This window comes from Rhinolophus ferrumequinum, chromosome 19, assembly GCF_004115265.2.
Source record: "Rhinolophus ferrumequinum isolate MPI-CBG mRhiFer1 chromosome 19, mRhiFer1_v1.p, whole genome shotgun sequence".
In the NCBI taxonomy this organism is placed as follows: Eukaryota; Metazoa; Chordata; class Mammalia; order Chiroptera; family Rhinolophidae; genus Rhinolophus; species Rhinolophus ferrumequinum.
This window is the reverse complement of record NC_046302.1, coordinates 18,899,752-18,917,423: the sequence shown is the minus strand read 5'-3', so window position 1 is coordinate 18,917,423 and position 17,672 is coordinate 18,899,752. Positions and strand designations below refer to the sequence as shown.

At 40.7% G+C, this 17,672-nt stretch overlaps 1 protein-coding gene across 4 annotated transcripts in view; it reads left to right on the top strand.

Moving 5' to 3' along the window:
- Positions 1 to 17,672, top strand: part of TMEM241 (transmembrane protein 241) — a 113,336-nt gene that overhangs the window by 14,804 nt on the left and 80,860 nt on the right. For all 4 annotated transcript variants that reach the window (XM_033135723.1, XM_033135721.1, XM_033135722.1 and 1 more), the window contains exon 5: positions 14,543 to 14,624. In XM_033135723.1, the coding sequence (XP_032991614.1) occupies positions 14,543 to 14,624 (82 nt within the window). The remainder of the gene's footprint in view (positions 1 to 14,542; positions 14,625 to 17,672) is intronic.

Below are 17,672 nucleotides of genomic sequence, written 5' to 3'. Positions count from 1 at the left end.
TTCTGAACTGTTTGAGAGTAAGTTGCATATTTGAGAGTAAGATGCCTCTTTCTTTACTTCTAAATTCTTTAGCTTGTATTTCCTAAGAGCAAGGACACTCTTTTACATGACTAAAGTGCAGTTACCAAAATCGGAAAATTGACTTTGATACAATACTATTATCTCATCTGCAGACCATATTCATATTTTGCCAGTTTTCTCAATATCATTTATAACTCTCCCCTGCCTGCGCCCCCTTACCCCACCAAATTCTGATCCAGGGTCCAACTCATATCACACATTACGTTAATTGTTATGATTCTAGGAACACAGCTTTTCAAATATATTTAAAAGAAATGTCAAAGGCCATGACATTTTCAGCCAAAATTATAGTTTGAATTGGTTATCCATTCCTGCCTCACCTAGATAAATTCTCATGATTCTTTGAGAACATCACTCCTCACCTGAAATGATACACAAAATGAAAAGAAAATGAAATCAAGGCTTATATGACTAAGGTAAACATCCCAATTGAATGATCAGGCCAAGCCATTCGCCTTTTTGTCCAAGTCGTCTGCCCAGCTTCTCTAATAATCACATTAATTGCTTAATGGCTAAGTTACCCCTTTGCTTGGTACTCTGGAAAAGCTACGAAAACGTGTCCAGTATAAATATTAGTAATTTTGGCATCTTCTGAAGATATACAAGAGATCAATAGAGAGGGAGAAACTAGGACATATTAAGAGGTTTTATGAGGGCGAGGCCCTGGGAACAAGGTGTGAATTAATTTCCTTGACCCGATTGCACCATAGTCCATATGCTAAAAGAGCAATCCACACAGGATGCTGAACTACTCCAAAAGAGTAGTTCTTTAAGTCATAATTTTCATTTCCATGGTAGAGCGTGCTCAGCTTGATAAAATAAAGGTATTTGGGGGATTTTATATGTAAGATTAAGCATAGGTCTTACTTTATGCTCCATTGTTGTGCTGGATACTTCAATGAGAACTGGGTATTCATTTAAACAAATTGGGCCCTGAATTCACAAGGTCTGTTATAGTTCTAATATTTATTTAAATAGTGAAGTATTCTGACTCCAAATGGTTGAATTTATTCCTTCACAGAAGCAAGAGATTGGACTAAAGGAGGAAACTGGCTGTCAGATTTTGGACTGGGGTCCACCGGTGATGATTAACTTGGGTCTTCCACTCTTACAGTGGACCTGACCATAATTATCCTATAATTTCTGATGCGAAGTATTTACTTATTAAGAGTAGTCCTTTTTTTTTTTTTTTAAGATTTTATTGGGGAAGGGGAACAGGACTTTATTGGGGAACAGTGTGTACTTCCGGGACTTTTCCAAGTCAAGTTGTTGTCCTTTCAATCTTAGTTGTGGAGGGCGCAGCTCAGCTCCAGGTCCAGTTGCCAATGTTAGTTGCAGGGGGCGCAGCCCACCATCCCTTGCAGGACTCGAGGAATTAAACTGGCAACCTTGTGGTTGAGAGCCCGCGCTCCAACCAACTGAGCCATCTGGCCACCTGGGAGCTGAGCGGCAGCTCATTGACTTCATTCTAGTTGCGGAGGGCACAGCTCACTGGCCCATGTGGGAATCCAACCTGCAGCCCCACTGCCCACAGCTGGCGCTCTAACCAACTGAGCCACCCGTCCGCCCTAACAATAGTCTTTTAAACATTACCTTAGTCATGTTTCCTTAAAACCAATGCCATTTATTCATACTTAGTTTGTATGTAAAAAATATGGCATAAAATTTACCATTTATTAACAATTTTTAAGTGTACATTTCAGTAGCATTAGGGACAGTCACACTGTTGTGCAATTATCACCACCATCCATTTCCAGAACTTTTTCATCATCCCTAGCAGAAATTCTGTACTCGTTAAACAATAACTCTCCATTTTTCCTCCCCTCCAACTCCTGGTAAACCACTGTTCCACTGTTTATTAATTTGCCTATGCTAGTTACTCCTTTAGTGACACATAGAGTATTTGTCCCTTTGTGACTGGCTTATTTCACTTAGTATAATGTCCTCAAGGTTCATCCATATTGTAGCATGTGTCAGAATTTCATTCCTTTTTAAGGCTGAATGTGTTCCTTTGTATGTATACCACATTATGTACCACATTTTGTTTATCCACTTATCTGTTGATGGAATTCTTTAAAATTTATTGCTTTTTTTTTTTTGGATGGGGAGAGGAATGACTAGTAGAACTGAATGAAGTCAAAGGTCCTCAAGATTCTTTCCCTGGAAGAAATGGTCCTCTGACAGTAGAAGTCTGAGACCCACGAAACACTGTTGTCCCCTGAACTCATGTGGTGCTAGTTTCTACCATCTCAGAAGATTCGTGACATATCCCTTTCAGTCCCCTTGCCTAAATTATTAGAGACCTTTTCACCTCTATCTCCTGGCCTTCGGTGGTTTCACAGCCACACACATGATGTCACCTCAGTTAAGCTTCTTGATCAAGATCCCAGCGTCTTCGTTATTCGTGGATCTTGTGGTAATTAACTATGACACAGCTCAGGATTTCCAGTTGTCATTCTTGGGCCCTTGGCTGACAGCAGGGACTCAGCACCAGTGTGCCTTTGTGTATGCCGGGGCTGGGTTTGTGTTTGTTCAGTGGTTGCTGTTTCCTACTGGACTTGGCTCTCTGATGATGTCATTAGGGAATCAATGCCCAGCTTTGCTGTGTGACTGGGTACTTGTGTGGAGATAGCAGAGGTTGGCTTCTACTAAAAATGAAAACAACAGCTGGAAGACGGTTTGGAGTCCCTGAGGTCATTGTGGAGTGGGAATTATAATGGTGGGGCTGGAGGGTGGGTCCCAAATTGGTACTTAATTTAAGCATGTGCCACAGAGAACTCATTTATCCTGTCTTTATAGCCTGGAGCACAGCAGAATCTCAGATTCCCTCTCAAACAAGTTACATAACCTGGCACCACATTTCTTAGGTTGCAAAGAGGCCATATTTGCTGTGTTGGTCAGTCTCTGGCCACGACATGTATTGACTCCACCGAGTGACCTGATGGAATCATTCTCCTCCCAAGATGTTTTCCTGGCAACCTGTTATTACCACCAACTGTTGGATGATGGCCTTGAAGGGTTCTGTCTTGGGAATGATAGCACTGGTTTTCAGCTACAAGCTTGTCATTATATGGCACCTACTGCTGTTGCCAAGCCATTGCAGAATGTTCAAGTGATTTTTCTAGCAGATGTCGAAGCCCTTTGCTGAAAGGTTTCTGTATTTCCAAAATGTGATTCTAAAAGAACATTCTTACCTGTTTCATCTGGTAGCACAGTGAGAACACAGCACTCTTTAATCGATTCTCGAACCATTGCTGACTCAGACTCAGGTGTGATTTACTTGGAGACTTAAGACATCATCCTCCAATTCCTGTACTACCAGCCTACATGTTTAAATAAAAACACTTTGAAACTAATTTTTAACATACTTGCCACTTTTGGTTCACTGTACATAAGAGAACATTTTTAACTTTCAAGCTTTCAAGGATGAGAAGCTCTAAGTTAAAAATTCTATGCCACAATAACTTTGTGGCCAGAGATTTCTAACAGATGAAGGGAAAAGTCCCCACCCCTTAATTTTTCATTGAGTCTTTGTGGAGAACCATAACAAATATATTTGATAAAAATCTCTAAATTAACTCAGCCCTGTTCCTAAAGAAATGAAAAGTGAGCCAATCAATAAAGATCCAGATTGTACTTCTTTTTAATAAATTGGTTATTTATTTGTTTTCAAGTGAGGTAGCCCACCTTCATCAAAGCTACTGGTGGTTAAAATTTCCCAAATATACTTTAATGTGTTAGTATTTCATTTTGAGTGACTCTTGTAGTTGTATTAAAAGTTGTCTTTGCTCACAGAAGAAAGTTAGCACTCAAATTCATGTGTTTTTGATATTTCTCCCTGTTGTTTTCTCTCCAAAGGAATGCTATAAGTATATATGTAGAGATTACTCTTGGGGGCAAAAATAAAACCTACTTCCAAAACTTCCTCAGGAAACATTCTGAGAGCCACTGAAGGGACGTAGTACTAAATAAAATCTGATTGTTGTTGGTGTTGTGATTACGGGAGAAGAGCACATGAGGCCAGACTTAATAAAGGGTTTTTTTTTTTTTCAGCTTTATTGAAGTATAGTTGACAAAATTTTAAGATATTTAAAGTGTACTTTGTGGTGATTTTATATATATATTCATTGTGCAAGATTCCTGTCATCTAGTTAATTAACATTTCCATTACCGCACATCTTTACCTTTTTTTTTTAAATGAGGACATTTGAGTTCTACTCCCTTGCAAATACCAGTTATATAATACAGTTGTTATCAATTACTGACACCATAGATCCTGAGACCTCATCATCTTACAGCTGAAAGTCTGTATTCTTTTACTACTAACCTCTCACTACTTCCCTACCCCCCAACCCCAGCAACCACTTTGCTACTCCCTATCTCTATAAGTTTGACTTTTTAAATTATTTTTTTAATATTCCACATAGAAGTGATACCATGAAGTATCTGTCTTTTTCAGGACAGGATTTTGACAGTTGATACCTGTAGGTCAGCCTCTACCACCCAGTGCGTAGGAATCTACTGAACTCATGCTTTCTAACAGACCACAGCTCATGCCTCTGTCACTCTGTGTCCATAGAGCCCCTTTCTGGCCTTTTCACAAGGCTAAGCCGACCGTTTGCAATGGAGGACTCCCAGACCTGCCTGAGACCAAAGGCAAGATGTCTTGCACAGTAGCTTGGATTTTCAGTCATTTGTGGACTTTGTATTGGCAAGGTGCTTGTACTATGATTTTTTTCTTTCTCCTATTTACTATTTACTTCTCTTCTATCCTGCCTCACTTATTATTTGGGGACCTGGGCAACCTATATTTCTTTTTCTTTTTTGGTCTGTATTTTTTAGTACTGGCATCTTCTGTGTTCTGCCCCTGTAGTCTCTGTCCTAAGGCTCAGCGGCAGGACATCTAGCCTTGATCCTTCCAGGAGAAGGGTGAGGTCCTGAGGCACGGGAGGGGGTGGTATAACTGCTCTGACTGGGGATGCTGCAGGTGGCAACCTGAAGATGCAGCAGCATTGTAACTAGGGGGAAGGAGAGCAGTGGTCTTTCCAACAGCGCAGTATTTGGACTTGGAAACTCGTTTCCTTGAGGCTCTTGTTGACCTTCAGGAGTTGTCAGAACCTCCCTGAAGGTGACAGGATTTCTACTTCAGCATGAACTGGGGGTTACATATTGAGAATCTCAGGCCAGTTAATGAAATGGGAAATGAGAGGAAGTGATGATTCTGAGTTATGGGAAAAACCAGTTATGAAAGTGCCTGAAAAATAAAACTTACAGAACTTAGTGGTAATAAGGTCCTTTGTGCCTAGCTAGGGAGCACTGTCTGGTGTGTGAAGTCTTGGGCAACCCAGCTCTAAGTTCCAGAAGTTGAGACTCAAGCTGCGTTATTCTAAATCAGGAGTTACTCTAAATAAGTGAGCCAGACAGTGAGTGTTTTAGGCTTTGTGGGCCCATATAGCCTCTGTCATAACTGCTCAACTCTGCCTTTGTAACAGGAAAGCAGCCGTAGAGGAATGTAAACAAACAAGTGTGGCTGTGTGCAAATAAAACTCTGTTTTCAGAACCATGCAGCAGGCAGGATTTGGCCCACAGGTATGGTTTGCTGAGTCCTGCTCTAAGTTCTGTTCTGTGAGAAACAGTATCTTCACAGGGTTCTTGTGTTCAAGTATTAGGGCTGAACTTTGTCAATGGAGGAGCAAAGAGGGAAGGAGAAAGGTCTAAGAAAAGTCAGAAGAAAGGAGAAAAGGGAATAAACCTCTTTGAGGACCATATTCAGCAGTAATGTACGAAAAAATTAAATCTAGGCATCTTCTGTAAGTAATGAGTTAATATCCGAAGAGGGACAATTAAGTTTGTGAACTTTTTGCAACAATGTTGCTAAACTTTTTTGATATCAAGGAGATTATTCATTATGAACTTGTACCAACTAGACAAACAGTTAACCAGGTTTACTATTTGGAAGTGCTGCAAAGACTGCGTGAAAAAGTTAGACGACATGAACTTTTCGCCAACAATTCATGGCTCTTGCATCATGACAATGCACCAGCTCACACGGCACTGTCTGTGAGGGAGTTTTTAGCCAGTAAACAAATAACTGTATTGGAACACCCTCGCTACTTCCCTGATCTGGACCCCAATGACTTCTTTCTTTACCCAAAGATAAAGGAAATATTGAAAGGAAGGTATTTTGATGACATTCAGGACATCAAGGGTAATACAATGACAGCTCTGATGGGCATTCCAGAAAAAGAGTTCCAAAATTGCTTTGAAGGGTGGACTAGGCGCTGGCATCGGTGCATAGCTTCCCAAGGGGAGTACTTCGAAGGTGACTGTAGTGATATTCAGCAATGAGGTATGTAGCACTTTTTCTAGGATGAGTTCATGAACTTAATTGTCCAACCTCGTATGCAGGAGTCCTTGTAAATTGTGGAACAAATGTTGACTTTACAATTGTGAGGTGTTCCTGTTTTAGATAATGCCAATAACCAACATATGAGCCCTGGTGTCTTGGTCACTTATTTTCATGTATGGAAACTCTTTTTAGGTCCACTGGGTGTCAGTATAACACAGAATATTCAAGAAAGCTCAAGCAGCCTTTCGGGGACCTATGCCCAGATAAACTTCTGAGTGTTTTCACGGAGCAGATGTTCCCTCAATAATGCATGCTCTATTTGAAAAACAAGTGACTTAATTTAATTAGCTTTCATCTCAATAACAACAGTTTTATAATTCATGCCAACAGACTATTATTAGCTTCCTGTAAAATGCTTTATCCATCAGGGTTCTTAGGGACACTAGAGTGTGCACAAACAAAAAAACAAGTCCACAACTCAAACTACATGCAATACCTGTACTTATAAATCATGTGATATATAAACCATAGACCATGTAAGAAAAATTATGTATCACCAGAATTTTTAAACCATACCCTGTGGCCAAGAATCCTTCAACAGGGACTGCTGTCTGCAATTGTATGGTCTATAATCTATCCCCCAAGGAGTTGCTGAGATACACACACACACACACACACACACACACACACACACACCCTCACACTCGCTCACTCACAGGTGCAGCTGCTCCCCAGAGACTCATGCACCATAGAGAATCAAGATTCCGCCAGGACCACCTCAGAATTTAATTTCACCTTGCCTCCCGTGTTGGCACATAGGATAATGAAAGAATAAACCAGCACAGGAGGCCCAGATGGTGCTGCCTTTTGAATGAAAGGTAGAGAAAGAAAGAGTGCATTAATAAATAGTATGTGTCTCATGTGTTCCTAATGTGCAGGCTATTAGAATCATACGGTGTTATAGCTATAAAGGAGGGCGTCTTAGTCAGTTCAGGCTGCTATAACAAAATACCACAGACTGGGTGGCTTAAACCACAGATTTATTTCTCACAGTTCTGGAGGCTGGGAAGTCCAAGATGAGGGTGCCAGCATGGTTGGGTTCTGGTGAGGGCCTCTTCTTGGTTTACAGACGACTGGCTGCTTTCTTGCTGTATCTTCACATGGCACAGAGAGAGAAGCCAGCTCTCTTGGGTCTGCTCTGATGAGGGCACTAATTCCATTATGAGGGCTTCACCCTCATGACCTGAGTTCCCCCTAAATGCCCTACCTCTAAATGCCATCATACTGGGAGTTAGGATTTCAACATATGAATTATGATAGGACACAAACATGTACAGTCCTTAGCAGAGGGTGAGTCAGTATATCCTCTCTGGAAGGAGATAAACTCAATTATAAACTTTAGTGCAGGTATCTTTAAACAGCAATTCTACTTCAGGGAATTTATCCTGAATATTGCCAAAAGATCATGAATATGAGAAGAGAATATACTCAAGGATACCCATTACAGTATTAGAATAGTAAAAAACTGGGTTAATGTAAATGTCCAGTAATAGCCTAGTATTGATATATTGGGGATGATTTCTTGACAAGCAAAGGTACTAAGTTAAGCAGGTTCTAAAACAATATATACATTAGGATCCCATTTTTGTTGAAGTGGTCACATATGTGCAATGCGGGCACCATTTGGAAGGAGACATAGCAAGGTGTTAACAGTGGTTGTTTTAGGGTAGTGGGATGGTAATTGCAGTGTTTTTCTTGATTATCTGTATTTTCAAGATTTTCTAGTTTGGGTAGGTACTACTTTTTAAGAAGAAAAAGAGATAAATTATTATACAAAACAAAATAGCCTCCATTCCAAGTTTCTAAGTTCATGTCTATTGAAGAAACACATATTTGTTTGTTTTTTAATGCAATTAGTTTTTTGTTGTCATAGTTATAGATTATAACATGGGTGTTATAAATGTTTATTGAATTTGAAATTGTTTGCATTCCCCGTTAGGGCCATTTCAAAGAGGCAGATGGCAAGATGTAGGTATTTTTTGCTCTCACCCCTACCCTTAAAAACCAAGTAGCTGTAAACTCCAGCAAAACTGTTCAGAGCTAAGTCTGTGGACTCGAGAAAAGCAGAGGAAGAAATGTGAATTAGGGTCACGACTGGAATTTCCTGATATATTTTGTTGCTGTTCTTTTCCCCTTGTACCAGTCTAGAGAAAAAAGGGAAACTTTTTTCTTAAGTTAGAAAAGTAATACATGGTGATTCTTTCAACAAATATTTGAGTGTCTATTGTATAAGCCAGGCATTGCTCTAGTTGCACAGTGAACAAAACAAACAAAAATCCTTGCCCTAGCTTACATTCCATTGAAGTAGACAGATAAGAAACAAATGAAAATGGAAGTGTAAGATGTGTCAGCTGGCGATAAGTGTAGAGAAAAAGAAAGCCAGGTTAAGGGTATAGATGGGTATGTATACCTGCGTGTTTACCAGTGGGTAGAGGTGGGGATTGTTACTTTATGTAGGGTGGGTAAGAAGGACATACGGATAAGATGACTTTTGAGCAGAGGTCTGAATACATGAGAGAGTGGACCCTGCAGGTGTTTGGAGGGAGAGGGTTTCAGGCAGAGGAAGCAATAGCAAGCCCAGAGGTTCTGGTCTATCTCATGACCAACAGTGAGACCACAATGCAGTTTTAGTCCACTTATAAATGAAAACATCTTAGATACCTTTAAATACCTCAAAGATATGCATATATCAAGGCTTTTGATGAGTGTAGCCAAGTATTACATAAATACCCAGAAAGATACCAATTTATATCTCACAGTCATATATGAAGGAATTGATTTCATGACCCTTATATTAGATACTAACTTTAAAAACTTCCTAGTTTCTTGGGCAAAACCTTGTATATCATTGTCTTAAAGTTTTCTTCTTATTAAGGAGGTTGAATAGCTTTTTATGTGTTTGTTGGCCATTTGTATTGTGTGTGTGTGTGTGTGTGTGTGAGAGAGAGAGAGAGAGAGAGAGAGAGAGAGAGAGAGAGAGAGAGAGAGAGAGAGAGAGAAAGAAGAGAGAAGAGAAGAGAAGAGAAGAGAAGAGAAGAGAAGAGAAGAGAAGAGAAGAGAAGAGAAGAGAAGAGAAGAGAAGAGAAGACAGGAGGGGAGGGGAAGGAAAGGGAGGGAAGAAAAGGAAAAAAATTACCTGTTTTTGTCCACTGCTTTTTCTTTCTTTTGGGGAGATGATTTTTTTCTTATATTTGTAAGCACTCATTATACATTAAGGATATTAAACTCCAGCTTGTTTTATATGTTGCCAGTATTTTTTCCTGGTTTGTTAATTATCTCTCAATTTTCTTTATGGCTCTTTTAGCCATTTTCTGTCGGTGGATCTATCAGTCTTCCTCAACGGCTTCTGTCCTTGGGGTTACGTGTGGAAAAGCCAGAGGAGAACATTTATTGAGTGTAGTTGTTGTTTTTACTGTGCCATGCGCTACCCCAAGTACAGCATATTCCTTCTCTTAGCTAATCTTCTCAGTAGCTGTCTGAGCATTATTATCTCCACTTCATAAATGAAAAACAAAACAAAACAAAACTGAATTCTCATTGCAAACTAGTTTTAGATTTGAGATATGAATCGACGAGCTTTAGAGTTGGGATATAAACCTTCAATATGAAGGTTTGTCTGACTGCAAAGGCACATTCTTTCCATTGCACAAAACCTTCTGGTCTGTACTTATGCATCCTTCCAGCCCCCACTCCTAGATGACCTCTAGATGACCCCAGTCCTGGATGACCTGACCTAGAAGGAAGAGCACAGCCCAGAGAAATGTGTGAGGTCTGTCCATCCCTTAGAGCTACCGGTTAAAGTTAGTCAGCTAATTGCTGGAACATTCCTCAGGAGTGAAGAGAGCTAATTATAGTTTCCAATGATTTGGGTAACTGTGTGAATGTTATAAGATTATACTCTCCAGTGCCCCAAACCATGTATGACTTCCATCCCTTATTGCTATATCTCCCTAGAAAATAATCCTCAGTTATAGCTCCTCAGAGCTTAGTAGAATTTTAAAATTATAGTTTCATTTCTTCGTGAAGAAATGATTTAAAAAATATGTCAAGAGATGGCAAAAGCACAAAGAAGCACCACCACCCTCGTAGCTCATCTTCACTTTGTCTAATACCTGGAAAAATATAGAAAACTTAGTTGTCACGGATCTGCCCCAGGTAACTGGTGAAAGGTCTGACCCCTCTGCGTTGTGAAAGCACATTAACAGTCATGGAAACCCTGAAAGCCAGAGATCTAAATTATAATTCCTGAAGCAGCAAGTGTGAACAATTCTTCAAATTATGTCAGTGCAGTTGTCAATTGACTACACTCCATGCAGCAAACGGTTCTCTGTTGAAGGAAGACCCGGATGTGCTCTCCCACGACTGCCGCCGTCTGTGTGCTGTCCATCTCTCCCACTTGCTTGTAAATTTCATGAGATCGGTGTTGCGTAGAATTCAGGAATTGACAGTTGATGAAGAATGGGTTTGTGAGAAAGTCTTACCAAACCTTGAGACACTCATTGCTGAGAGTACTGGACCAAGGGGGAAATTACATTGAAGAAAATACATTTGAATTTTATCCTCAAAACCGGGGGATAAGGGAATACAGGAAAATCAAATATAAGACACATTTAATAGTGCATTCTTGCTCACTAGAGAGCAGGGGAGGATCCCCAGACCCTTATATCCAATTCCCTACTTGACATCTCTGCTTGGGTATTCCAAAAGCATCTCAAGTTCACCATTTTCTAGACTGAGTTCATGATTGTCCCAATCAAACCTCTTCCACTTTTTCATATCTAGTGCACCACCATCCCTCCACTATTCAAATTGGAAACCTAGGAGTCATCCTTGGTGTCTTATATCCTTCACCCCTTAGCAGAAATGACCACCAAGTTCTATTGATGTCTCAAGTTGGTCCATGTTGTCCATCGTCGTCTGGACTACTACAATGTCCATCTAACTAATGTCCTGCCGTCATATCCCCAACCCCATTCCAATCTATTCTCTATACTGTAGCCAAACTTTTCAAAAAGCAAATCGGATTATATTACACCCTCCCTACTTTTGGATTTGTCTCTCCATCTACTCAAGCTACACTTGCCTTCAATTTTCTCTTGCCACAGGGCATTTTCACATGCTATATTTACACGTGAAATGTTATGTCCCTTCTATTGCTTTAACCCACACTCTATGCCCAGTTTAAGTTTGGATTTTATTTCAAACATCACTTATCTGAGTAGGGTTTCCCTATCCTCACTGACTAGGTCAGATACCCTTATGGTATAGCACAGCCTGTAGTCTCCTTCGTAACATTCATCAATGTAATGTTTTACATTTATTTATATAAACAAAATACACATGGTTCTCACCTCTATCTATGAAAGTTATAATTTAGTTGAGAGATAGGGGAGACATTAATAATATTTACAATAATTCCCTTATCTGACTTTGTCAGGTAATTAGTGGGTTCATTGAAACTCAGATAAATCAGAGAATCATCGCTTGATGAAACAATTTATTTTAATTTAAGATGTATAAATATACATTAATTTCTTAATCTTTTGGTAAAGCGTTTCCTTTATATATGGATTGTCAACTAGTATTCCCTCAAATCTTTTCATGCATAAATGAAACGACACTTAACATGTGTTCTATGATTTTCAGTAAAATGAGAACTTTGATACTTAGAAACGATATGAATGGAGAATCCTTCTCAATTTTTAATTATTTTTCCTTTCCCCCCTATCCTTTCACACTTGTCTGTCTTGCCCCTACCTGGTTTGGCAGCAATTTTTTCCAGTGACTCACATTTATTATTAATAACGGCTGGAGTTTTATATCGGTGTGTGACACAGGAAGGCAGCTGTCTCACTGATAAAAAGCTGGGGACGAGGCCAAGGAAGGGCTCTGTAACCAATCACTTCTGCAGGTATCTAGAGTCCCACCACTAATGCACGTGGCTCCGACTCCATCCACCTTGAAGATGGGCCCTGAGTGAGATGATTGCAGAGAACAGAAGCAGCAGTGCCCCTGGGCCTGGCTCGTAGTCCCATATTTGGAGCCAAATGCTCACACAGCTGCCCTATAGCATCTCCCAGAAATCTCTAACTAGACCTATGTATATTTTTTCTAGTTAAAATTATTTCTTTTTATTTTAGGGTGAAAGGGTGAAAATACAAGATGTTCCCTAGCCGTGTTTTCTTTTCCAAACGTCCATGGCTTCTCAGATACCCTAATGTCTCTCGGAGTACGTGGCTCGGCAGTTCTCTTTGTTTGAGAGGGAACGGAGCACAAATAAATGTCTGGGGCCTCACTGACCTTGCATTCCAGAGGTCTGGGCCTGCTGCATCGAGGCCAGCTCCCATTCGCCCAGTGCACTCCTTCCTTCCTCATCAGTGCTCCCTACAGTATATGCTCCGGGCTTCTTTCCGGTGCACAGCAGGCCATGGCTCTGGATCCTGTCTCCCTTGACCCTTGATGTCTAATGGGAAAGCCTTTTCCTAGAAGAGTAGCAATTAACTGACGTTACGCTTAACCCATTAGGATGGAGGATCTTCCTTTCTCTGTTCACCTTTTGGTTGGAAGTGCAGACATCTATTATTATAGCTGGACTCATAGTAACAGAGAAGATTCCTTAGATAATTAGCTGTTTAGTCTGCTACCCAAGCAAAATCATGTATGTATAGCTTAGCTGTTTATATGTCCATGTCTCCCATTAGATTACGAGGTCCTTGAGGGTGAAGTATGAAAGGGTGGTTAAAAGCTAGGGCTTTAAAGTCAGACAGACCTGAATTCAAATTCTGGCTTTGCCATGACCAGCTCTTCTGACCACAGGCAAATGTTTAAACTCTTTGTGCCTCACTTTCCTCATCTGCACAATGGGGATAATAATAATTCTTTCCTCATAAGATTGTTGTGCATGTTTTAAAAAGATACAGTGTAAAAAACATTTAGTACACACAGTGTCTGGTGTGTAGTAAGTGCTCAACAAATGTCAACTGTGATGTTGCCGTTAATAATTCTGATGCTGTAAGCACCTTCCACGTTGCTATAAGTATTTGCTGAACAAATGTACACATGTATGGGAAGTGGGAAGTAGAGCTCGAAGGCCTAGTAAGAGACTGGAAACATTTTAATGCCATCTTCCCTGGAAAGTTGCACAAAAGCAGGTCTCATCATGGATGGAGTGCCTGCCCATGCTAATAAAATGAACAAAGATCATTTCTTGAGCAGGCACCATCCCAGGAGAGCAGTTCATTGAGTTAGTTGTTATTATTTTGTTATATCCTGCTGGAATGGTCGTTTATTTATATCTATTATTAGAATTACTCTTGGAACGTGAATTAGTGGACCGCATGCATTTATAACTGATGAGGGAAGCAAGTTGCAAGCCCAGTGATATGCACTCCATGTAAAAACAGGGATTTTGCTTTTCTTGAGGAGAGCAAGATGCTAAACTGTATTTTTAAAAAGCTGTTCTTGGTGTGGCCACAGACGCACCAAGTCCTTAAAGATTCCTGAAAGTGGCATGCCAGGTTAATGGTTGAAGAAATCAGCACATGGCCACCCAACGCAAGTTCTAGCACTCTTTTATTTTTAAATTCTGTCCTTTGACGCTGTGGTTCCTTTTGCTATGGTTCCAGGGAGCTGTTCGATATATTGCCTTTTTAATATAATAAAGAGCCTTTTTAATTTTTCAACCATATGGTTTGGGTTCAAAACTTCTGACTATGCAAATTCAAAGAGTAGTGTTTATTGACCCCCTAAAAATATCAGACTTGTTCTCTCTCCAAACCTGCAGGAAGGCTTATCCATATCCAGTTCAATCTATGCCCTGTTGTGGGATCAGTAACACTAAGTAGTGGAAAGAGTGACGGGCTGTAGGCATGATGGCTTCATCAGCCTTGATCATTCTCGATGGATACAGACCATGTCACACTCCTTGAGTCCCTCAGAATTGCTTAGATAACCACTGTCACGTATTTGGTGCATCTGAAGGATAATACCTTCCAGCTAGGTCTTTTGGACATAAAGTGACAGAAGTATTATGGCTTCTTTTCCTCTTTCTAGATCTGATGTTTTGACGTGGCTTCCTGCATCCGTGCTGTTTGTGGGTATCATTTATGCTGGTTCCAGAGCATTGTCCAGACTGGTAAGTGTTAGAGGTTTTGGGGGGACAGCCCTTTGTCTTTTGCCCCTTTTCCTTTTCACATGTTGTGCCCTGGATCAATAGGGGACAAAGCATCAGCTTTAATAATGGTATAGCTAGATTAGACAACAAGTCTTGGACCTGAGGCCAACATGGGGTCTTTTACCCCCCTCCCTAAATTGAAGATGAACAGATAACAGGGAATGGCCAACTTGTTTTATAAGGTGGAGATGTGGGAAGAAAGAGTAGCGACATTTGTGGAGCCTGCCATAGACAGGGCCAGCCTGATCTGCTTCAATTCAAGCCACCCTCAGGCGCAGGCAGAGAGGGTTTCACCTGCTTCTTGCTTCTAGGGAACTATAACCTTGCCCATTGGTAATGTGGCCCCAGGGCATACTGGGTTCAGTCGTGGATGTGCTTGTACATGCCTGGCACAGAGTTAACAACCAGTAACATGGGGATGCTAGTGAAACAAGTGTTCATTCTATCCTCCTACCCCATCCCCCCCAGGATCGAGTTCCTCAAAGGTGCGAACTGTGAAGAACAAACTTCTTCCAGTTACATTATATAGAACTCCAACATTTTAGTTATTTTGCCATCAAACGAGAAGCCATTAATACCACCATTGACGGGAGACTCAGAACATGGCTTAACAATCAGTAATGGTAATAATGCTTCTTCCCGTTTTGTACCCTGACTACTAACTGTTTTTATCAGAAAATGATTGTGTTCCTATTTTTGAAAAAATGCAAAATTTGCAAAACAATGTAAAGTTGGTTTTTATGTTGGTCCCTTAAGTCTCAGATATGAAAACGGTAACAACAAACAAGCAAGATCTGCTTAACTGGGTAACAGTATTACGGTATTGTTAGGACAACTCCAAAGTTGCAAAATAGCAGTTGAGAATTAATAGCAATAATTTCTAAATGAAATCGTCATTTTTCTTTCATGCTTTATAAGCATAAGTGGACGGGATGATGTGTGCAGTGGGGGAGAAACGTCCTGTGTGGGCCTAGGAAATGACCCACCGTGCCTGGTGGTGCACAGCCAGAACAGAAGGCCTGCACTGGCTTTCCGCTGCCTCTTCGTGATTCTGTCAGGCTCCTGCAAGTCTGCTGCCTCACTTTACAGCCTGTGACCTGCAGAGGGTGCTCCCTCTCGTACAGCACAGAAGAGCATTTGATAGAAAAAAAAAAAAAGTGTAGAGAGGTTTAAATGTCTAACTATTATGTTGCTTTGTACACCTGAAACTAATAAAAATAAATAAATTAAAAAAAAAACAAAAACAAAACCAATGTGTTGTCCAAAGCCTTTTAAAGGTTTTAATAGGATCTGGGTAGTTATGGATGCCAGAATTTTGCTATTATTGTTGTGCTAATAACAACAATATTTTCGTATGTGCTGTTTCATATGTTTCCAGAGTGATTTTTTTCCTATATCTTTGTATGTGATTCTCATAGTTACCTGAGAGGTAAGGCAGATGTTCATCACCTGACAGAAGAAGGAACTCAAGTGTGGAAAGTCTTGGTTCCAGATAGTTGCAGCTCCTCTGACCTTTTGCCTTTTCAGATGTGCTCGTTAGGACCAATACGTACAGATTGTAGAATGAGTCCAGGGAATAGCAGTCATGCATAACTTCAGACTCTTTTTGGTGCAAGTGTTAGAAAGCTCACAAACTGGTCTAAATCAAAGAGAAATTCATTGGTTCATATAACCGAAAAGCCAGAGGGGGAATAGCTGCTTCAGGCAAGGCTTGATCCAGAGGTTCCAGTGACATACTCAGAATCCAGTTTCTGTCTCTCTGTCTTTGCCCCATTTCGTAGCCAGGCTCTCCCGTCATGGGTGTTATTGACTCCAGACTCACATCCTCCATATTTTAAGTCTAATGGAAAGATAGCTCCTGCCTGAGTCCCAAGATTCACTCTGCTTGCATCAGTCAGGGCTACTGCCCATCCCAGGTCGGAAAGCTAACCAGGAGGATGGAATTATGCTGATTGGCTGGCCCTGGATCATGGCCTCCCTGAACCAGTCACTGTGACTGAAGAGACTCAGAATACTATTTAGCCTGCCCTCATACAGGATCCCCACCTGGATCCCACAGACTCAGAGAAGGTATGGCAGACCCTCTATATTGGAGTGCTTTACCAAAAGAAGGGATAAGGATATTAGGTGGTCAAAACCCCCTCAAAAGTCCATTGTAAATGTCAGTCTAGAACATTCTCAGGCAAATGGGGAGTTCTGTAACCCAGAACAATGTTTCTGGAGGTAGGATCCACAGGCGGTGCCAGTCTGTGAGCTCTGTGTTACCTGTCCGCAGGAGATGGTGCCAGAATATGCATCAACTTCAGCATTGAACACACTGTTTAGTTGAGCTGACTTTTCTTTTTTCACAGCAATACTTTTTGTAGAAGGAAGCAATGCATTGGTTTGCATTCTGACTGCTTATCTTCTTGAAGACCAGCACTTTGAGTGGCATTGACCTAGAGCACAGCCTTCTTTGACACGCAAAAAGAAGCTGCCACAATTCAAACTCTGAGCAAAGGGAAACAGCCAAAAACCCAAACATACCCGGGTAGGGAAAGAGGAGGGAAGAAAGCAGACACACATTGTTTTTAGGTGAAATAACTTAACCCAGCATCTTTTCTTTATTTTCGAGTTTTTTTGTTTTCACATAGTTGCTTAAAAATTCACAAAGTGGATTAAACATGAGGCACTCATACAGCTTGTGTTAGATAGAAAACAGGCAGCAAAGTGCTGGCGCCACGCTGTCAGTTTAATGAATCCATGAGGAATTGGGAGGAAAAGTGCTCAGTTAAAAATCTGTGGGTGTATTGTTATGCAAAACACTTTCTAGGTAGCTCTGCTCTGTAAAGGCCTCCTTTCTGTGACTAAGACTTTAAAGCTGTTTTCCTGATGTGCAACCCCTGAGAGGAAGCTCCTTTAACTCTGCAAAGGCTCTGTGGGGACAGAGCCTTTATTGGTTTTTCCACCTCAAGCTCACAACCAAATGATATACAGAGTTAAGGGAAAGAGATTCTTCTGTGGCTCTCC